Source organism: Mus pahari, chromosome 17 (assembly GCF_900095145.1).
Source record: "Mus pahari chromosome 17, PAHARI_EIJ_v1.1, whole genome shotgun sequence".
NCBI lineage: Eukaryota > Metazoa > Chordata > Mammalia > Rodentia > Muridae > Mus > Mus pahari.
Window position 1 is genome coordinate 42,408,291 of NC_034606.1, and position 7,809 is coordinate 42,416,099.

Genomic DNA, 7,809 nt, shown 5'->3' on the forward strand with positions numbered 1-7,809 from the left:
TAATCCATAGGAACAAAACACCGAAGAGAAAGGTGGGAGGGGAGGAGTACCCATCCACACAGACATGGAACCTCCCGAGGGAGTTTTGCCATGGCGTCCCAGAGCTTCCATGGGAGGGGACAGTACCGCATCTGGTGCTCTTGTAGAGGACCTGGGCTGGCTGCCAGCAGTTACAGGCAATGCTGAAAGTCTCGAGGGTCCCTGTTGAAGTTTCCAAGTTCTCATGCCCCAGGACAAAGAACTGAATCAGACACTTGGTGAGGAACAATAGAAATGGTTTATTTAGGGGATAATGACATGCCTGAGGATGGGCGTGGGCTGGGGAGCTGGGGAAAAGCACAGGCTCTAAAGCACAGGGCTGGGGCTCATGACATGTTTACAGAGTACACACCTATCTCTCTGGTTTGCATTTTGTGGGGTCTTGTTTGCAGTAGCTCAGACAGGGAGGGCGTGCTAGTCTTTCTTTTAACTGGCTTCTTCTGTGTTTAGTTCAGAGTTCAATCTTCCCATTCCCTCTTGCAGCACATCCTCCGGTCAATTGTCTCAGGCATCGGTGGGTCTCACCTGACTGTGCTGTGTTCAGCAGCGGGCCTGCACGCTCTCTCCCTCGGACCTGACTGCAGTCTTGCTCTCTGTTATCCTTGCCTCTGTCCAGGTCCTCTCCCCTGACCTCTGCATGTCTTGGGGATGGGGTGACCGACTGGGGCCTGATCAGATCGTCTTGTAGAATTCAGTGAGCCCCTCCAGCTTCTCCTCTAGCTCTCGAGCCAGCTTCCTCAGTGCTTCTGACGCAGACAAATGCTTTGACTCTTTCACAAGGCTGCCCACGTCACGCCAGAGGGCAGCACCTGCGGCAGTGGCACGTTGGATCCGGGCTTCATGGCTCATTGCCAGAGGGGTTCCTTTCAGACTAGCCCGCACCTGCGTAGCCCGTTGGGCAGAGATGCTTCCCATGGCGGCGAGGATCTTGGCATCTTCTTCTAAGTGAGGGTTGGCTCTAACCAGCCTGAGGGCATTCATGTGCTGCTCAAGGGCTTCCAGGTCTCTGGTGATATCTCTGGCAGCCCAAGAGACCTTGCTGGAAACCCTAGTCACACTTGTGTCAGCCTCCCCCAGCATGCCAGTTGGAGCAGCTTCAACTTCATCCAAAACCCTGCTTCTTTCCTCCATGATTGAAGTAGCAACATTAGTCACAGTAGCTGCTACCCCCAGCCCCAAACCAGTTGCTGAGAGCACCAGACTCCCCTCTGCTGTCACAGGGGCCAGAAAGAGACCAAGGAGGTCCAGGACGTTAGAGGCAGCACTGAAGGAGTCAGCCACCACGTTGGAGATGGCGCAGCTCTTGTGTAGTTTCTCAAAGTGGTCAGCCAGGGCGTGGAGCTGGCTGATGTGGTCCGCCAGCTCTGCTTTCAAGCGAGGAAATACTTTCAAAAATTTCTGCCTGCCTTTCAGGCCTTTTTGAAGTCTGCCACTGTCTGCTATGGCCAAGAGCACTGTCAGATCCTTCAGAGCTTTGTGGAGGGCCACTGCCTTCTCCCTGTAAGAGCAGAGGTCAACAGTGTGTGAGAGATGGCTTGTGTCTGTGGAAAACAGGCTGTGTAAAAGAAATCCACCCCACAATGGTCTCTACTATCACAGCCCAGTAAGGATTCTAGAGCTGTGCGCAAGTTCCCCTTTGGTGAGCGATGTTAGGTATTTTAAACAGGTTTTGTGGCCTTAAATAGGGCATGAGTCATTTTAAGGCTGGGGAGACAGTCAGCTGGGGAAGTGCTCACCCCATACGCATGCAAACCCAAGTGCCATAACATGTTAGAATATTTTCCAAGGGCTATTGAGGAGTGCCTCTAATGCCATTAACTGGGACTGTCTGGAGTGGGTGTGCCTTCCCCGAGAGAACCAGTCATGCAGGGGTTAAGGGCCGTGCTGGACATCCCATAGCAGTGACCTGGACAGCATGGCCTTGGATACAAACACCTGCCAGGCTCCATCTTCAGCCAGCAGGCTATACAGGTATCCACTGCTTGCCATGTTCTGCTCCCTTGATGGTGTCTGCTCTCTACATGGAAAGAAGGATGAAATCAGTGACAGGGTAGAGGAGTCGACATGGCAGGGAGCAGCAGGTTCTTAGTGTCACGTCACGAGTGTTTATCCCATGAAGCTCTGTGGATGTGTTGGTCACCAGTGTTGTCACCAGCTGAACTGTGTCCTTTGCTTCCTGTGTTCTGGCTGCCAGGCCTGGTGTCTATATTTACAGATAAAGTCTCCATGGAAGTGAAATAATTACGATAAACAGTATAAACATGGGTTCCTAATCCACAGTTCTGGTGGAGTGACTCACACTCACTCCCCTTCCTTCTCCCTCCCTTCCCTCTTTCTTCATACAACCCCCCAGCAGAGGTGTTGGGAAGGCACAATGAGCCTGCTCCCTCTGCACACCAGGACTGTCACCCTCACCGTAACTGTCTTAGTCAGGGTTTCTATTCCTGTGCAAACATCATGACCAGGAAGCAAGTTGGGGAGCTAAGGGGTGCTGCTTACTGACTGACTTGCTTCCCCTGGCTTGCTCAGCCTCCTTTCTTATAGAACCCAGGACCACCAGCCCAGGGATGGCACCGCCCACAGTGGGCTGGGCCCTCTCCCATTAAACACTAATTGTGAAAAATGCCTTATAGCTGGATCTCATGGAGGTATTTCCTCAAGGGAGGCTCCTTTCTCTGTGATAACTCCAGCTTGATGACACACAAAACCAGTCGGTACAGTAACCAACCCAACTCACCTTCCATACGGATGTTGGCGTCCAGAGCTAAGGGAAAAGACAGATCGTGTCCGAGCCCTCACCCTGTGTTGTTGTGGGATGGGAGCCAAGACGACTCGTGCACTGGGGAGATATCACATTGCTTTGCAGGGAAATGAACTGTTTTCATCTTAGAGCAAACAGAGTAAAGACTGAGCACAGAGAAGAGGGAGACAACTCAACACTGGTTTGCATCCGCCACAGACATCTGGCACATCAGACACTGTGGTGCCTGTACCCTCACATGTGACTTGCAGCCTATCTAGTTCTGACCTGTATTTTTTTGGCTCAAGAAGAACATTCAGAGAGGAAATTGAATTGATATCAGAGTATGTTGGTATGTTGAGCACAGTAAGGGTAGATATTGTTTTTGTATTGTAGTCACAACGCAAGGCTCTTCGTAGATTATAAGATTCTAAGAGAAGTCTTTCTTCCTCAATGGAAGCTTTCCAGTCTTTAGATTCTCACAAATTACGCAGAGCAGTCATTGATCTGCGCTGACTTTGGGAGCTGTGACTAAGCCATGTGGCCTGCTGTCTTCCATGTCCTCAGGCTCTTCCGGTCACACCAAAGAGGACAAGGTAAAGGGGAGGTTGCCCCTCGTATGCCCCAGATTGGCCTACGAAGTGGATCCCTACAGACCCAGGGTCAGGGCACTGGCTTCGGTCCTTGGTGGCCTCATCCTTGTCTGCTGTGGAGGCTACCAGGTCTAGTCTGAGAGCAGCACACGGGCAAGGTACATAGCTATGGTTGCCCCGAGAGGCCGTGAAAGCTTCTGGATCTTTGCACCAGAATCTTTGAGAGGTTTTCCTTAAAGCTCTCCAGGTGCTCAGACTGAAGGGAAGAAGAAACACAGTGTGGGATAAAGTGGGACCTCTGTAGCAAAGGCAGGCAGGCGGCCATGAATCTGGTTGTTCTGTGGCTCCCTCCAGGGTGGCTGCCAAGACTCAAAGGGACTTAATTCACAGGGCTCAGTCTTTTCCTGAGCCCTGCAGCTGCTCCCTAATAAGATCAATCATCCAGTTCCATTCTGTCTCCCTCACCCCAGGCAGGGTAGTGCCCCCTGTGTCCTGTGGTGTCCAAGGTGAGCATGAGAAATGGAGGATGCAGCTGTGAAAAAGAATCAAGTCAACACATGAAAGGGAGAGATGGGAAGAAGGTTCTGGCGGCTCCCTGGGGATGGGAACTGTGTTTGAGGAATGATGGCTAATATCAACTGAGATCCCAGGCTGCGTGCGCAGATGAGGTCTCTGAGAAGAGGGGGCAAATATGAAGCCTGCTTGCTTGCTCCGTTTCACTCTGTGAGGACATCCTGTTGTGCACAAAGGCAGAGATTATCCAAAGGTAAAGCTAGCGCCTGGGCCATGCTCTGAGGCCTCCCAGTCTCCTGTGGTGAACTCTGTGAATTTTGAAAATTGCAACCCTTTAGGTAATGTGTTATAGCCCCAAGATCCTATGGAACCACCCTGCAACGGAGACCAAGAGTGAAGTCCCTCCCTTGCTTTGAGGAAAACAGTACACCATGGTGGGGTCCTCTTTTGGCTTTCTTTCTCTCTAGACAGAAGGATAGAGAAATTCCGTGGGCATGGCTAGCCCACATTTTGTGCAGCACACATCTAGACTCCCCCAGGCCTCCTCCCTGTCATAGCTCTGATCTTTCACCAATCTGCCTCTTGCCTTGGGTCATGGTGAGCCTTCCCCAGAACTGAGAACCTGCGGTGGCAGGTTCACCTTCTCATAGGAGCCCCTCTGGGACTTTAGGCTGGCGGACACCAACAGCACAGAAACATTTTGCTTCCGTGTTGAAGAAAGCTATGATGTGCCCTGCCAAGACACCCAAAGGTTGGCTTCTCTGTTAAGCCATTGCAGCCAGGCTGTTTCCAGGAAGGTGGCATCTTGTTAACTTACAGGCTTCATCTCAAGAGGATAATGGCTCTGATGACATCAGATGTCAGGCTACTCTGTGCAGAAGCCAGGACCACCACCCTGCCTCACTGTTCTCCACCTGGAATTTGCTTTTCTCAGACGTGAGGTCACTAGTCCAGCGACTGAGGGACCCAGTCTTGATCAACAAGCACAAGAAGGTTGCCGAGGCCTTCTAGGGGATGAGGCACAGGTGTGAAGGAGAGCTGGCTACACTCTCCCTCACCTCCCTTCTTTACTCCCTCTCCCACTTCATCTCCCTTCCTTTTTGCCTCACAGGTCACAGGTCACAGCCTTCAACTATCAGGTAACCAAGAGGGTATCTCATTCGACACTACATTTTGGTAAAGTGTCTGTGCCATACATCTTAGAGTTAGCTGTGAGTCTGTGCAGAGGAGAAGACTCATGGCAGGGCTCTTGTCAAGCATACACTTGGCCATGCATTTGATACCCAGTACCACAAAAAAAACCCAAACATGAGCATGTATAATTTTGTCTTTCTCTACCTTTGTTGAGTACTGCTTCTAGCCAGCTAGACAGTGGGCCTTCTTGGATGAAGGACTCTGTGGACATGGCCCTAGAGGTATGTAGATGATGCTGTCCTTCTCTGCTCGTGGCCACCTGAAGTCCCAGGCTGGGGGCCTCCCTTCCCTATCTGTGCACAGGCTCTCCAAACACTGTAGCACAGGGGCTCCCAGCCCAGCCTCTTCTGGTGGCTTCCTCACATCTCCTTCACTAGGCCAGACAGAGGTCAGGGTCCCAAGATCCTCCCCCAGAATCTGTAATTCTCTCCCAGGTTCAGGCTCAGGACCTTGAACCCAGCACAGAGAGTTCCCCACTATTGGGGTTTGGTCTGTTGCTATGCATTGTAATGTTGAATACTGGGCCTGGTTGTGTCAGGGAAGATAGAATCAAGTACATCAAGTGATGCTATGTGACCTTGCTCCTTGATTTAAAACCATTGATGGAACAAAGATGTCACCAACCTAAAACTGGATAGAAGAGAGGTATGCTGGGTTTCAGTTCCCGGGCTAGGGGTCAGGAGAACCACAAGGGAGGATAGAGAAGGTGGAGAGAGGAGAAGATGCCATGGAGTAGGTGAATCATGAGAAAATTGCAATGAGGTCTGGACAATTGGAGTTAAGAGTGGCCAGGATGGAACGTGGCTACTTATTACTCAGGGTTGATATGGAAGTAGATGTTATGGCCCAGACAGCAGGCATCTGCCCTGCTTTCACATTTTAAAGACTTATTATGAACATAAAGGTTTTGTGTTTTTTATCTGGGGCCCCGAATGATCAAAGGCAGGGTTTAATCTTAATCCCCTTAATTGAGATTAATGAATCCTACAACACTCACAGCCTGCTGCAGCCCCTCTCTCCTGTCCCATAATCAATGTCTCAGGCTCTGTCTGGGTTCTTCCCTCCCTACAAAAGGCCTCCCTCCTCCGTCCATGTGAACTCTCACACACTGCCTCTTTCTGGCTGGCTTCTACATTCCCTCCCAGGACTAAATATCGTGACTTCCTGGGACACTTTTCTCTGGGCCACCAGTGTCTGCCATGATCCCAGGAGTAGCCCAGTGACTGTGTCAGAACCAACTAAGTTGGTCTTGTCCTCCTGGGTCTCAGGTGTTCCTGGCGTGGGCTCTGGGAGACATTTATTGGACATAGAATCACCGATCTCTGAAGATACAGTCTCGTTAAGGAAAAAAAAGTGATTGTTTTTTAATTTTCTTCTTCCTCCCACTCTCCATCTTCTTCTCCTCAAATTTCTACAACATTCTTTGCTTCTACAGGCACAGAAGACTGACACCCCCATCCACACACACCTGAAGTCTGATCACTGACCTCATGATTGGCAAACAGGCCGTGGGCTGTTCATACGATGGTTTACATTTTCCTCCCTGCCGCCTTGCTATACCCTTCCCCTCCGAATTCACAGGGACCCCTTTCCCTCTTCTCTATGCCTTACAGACTGGACAGAAGGCCAGCAGAGGCCCAAAGGTGGCAGGACTTGGCCCACCGCTCAGCACAACACAGCCCGTAGTCTTCAGTTGCCCTGGGCATGGTAGAGACATGCTCAGAGACAGTTCACGGCATAATCTTTGGGCTTCTGCCAGTCCACATTTATCCCAACCTTGGTCCTGGCAGCAATAATCCTGGTCCAGTGTCAGGATGCTCATAAAAACTGGTGGGATCTGAGCCTCCTGTTCTCCTCCACATCCTTCAGTTTCCTTATTTCCCCAAGCAGGGGACTCCCATGAATCTGTTTTCTCTCCAGAGTCTGCTGTCCAGATCATAGGCATCCCACACCTGAACTGAGCCCCAGAGCACTTGGTGATCCCATCAGAGGGATTGCCCATCCTGTCTTGTGTTTAGTGCAGAGAGAGAGAAACAGCCAAACACCAACCTGGGTGCAAGGCCAGTTTGTCTGAACTCGGGGCTGCGGAAGACACCTACCTTCCTGAGTTCATCCCTAGAATGAGGCAGCTATCCCTCTTTCCTGAGGTAACATTGTGAGGATGAGGAGGCAGAGGAGCGAAGAGGCTCAACTTACCGAACAGGACCCAGATGGCCTTGGCTGTGCAGATGCAGTTGGCAGCTGCACCTCTGAGTCACAAGGACAAGCAGCCTCTGGCCTTATGTTCCCAACCGGGAAATGGAAACTGAAAGTCTCACCTCCTGGCAGCCATGGACCAATCAACACACTGGAATGGGCATGTGTCCGGTGCCACCCAGAATCCAACCCACCTTGCCAACTCAAAGAGTGACCTCAGGTCAACATTCCAAATCCTGCTTGGGCCAAGCCATCTTGGGCAGGGCTTCCAATGGTGGGAAGACCCACCAGCACTAATTGTGGAGCTCTCCCGAGATCATGTCCAGCGCCACCTGCTCTGCCAAGCCCTCACAGTCCCCTAGCACACCTCCATCCCACCCTCATGCACTTCAGGAGAACATCTCTGTCCCTGTTGGTTGATGAGGCCAGAGCTGATGCTGGGGGTGGCAGACAGTGTAGATACTTGCCTATGTGCATCCTTCTGCCTCAGGTTCCTGCTCTGCCCTGAGACCCATGATGCATTGACTAACCCGA

General features: G+C 51.3%; 1 protein-coding gene across 7 annotated transcripts; it reads right to left on the reverse strand.

Moving 5' to 3' along the window:
• Window positions 1-258: 258 nt before the first annotated feature.
• Window positions 259-7,355, reverse strand: LOC110335230 (apolipoprotein L3-like). Of its 7 annotated transcripts, none has more exons than XM_029547824.1 (4): window positions 7,276-7,339; window positions 2,777-2,924; window positions 1,946-2,056; window positions 265-1,537 (listed from the first exon to the last, which is right to left on the reverse strand). In XM_029547824.1, exons 3-4 carry the CDS (start codon window positions 2,026-2,028, stop codon window positions 712-714), a joined length of 909 nt encoding a protein of 302 aa, XP_029403684.1. In that variant the 5' UTR covers window positions 2,029-2,056; window positions 2,777-2,924; window positions 7,276-7,339; the 3' UTR covers window positions 265-711. The 7 variants fall into 7 exon arrangements, with proteins under 7 accessions (XP_021072969.1, XP_029403684.1, XP_029403686.1 ...); XM_029547826.1 differs by having other exon boundaries at window positions 2,777-2,878; window positions 7,276-7,327; XM_029547825.1 differs by lacking the exon at window positions 7,276-7,339 and adding an exon at window positions 7,179-7,216.
• Window positions 7,356-7,809: the final 454 nt, after the last annotated feature.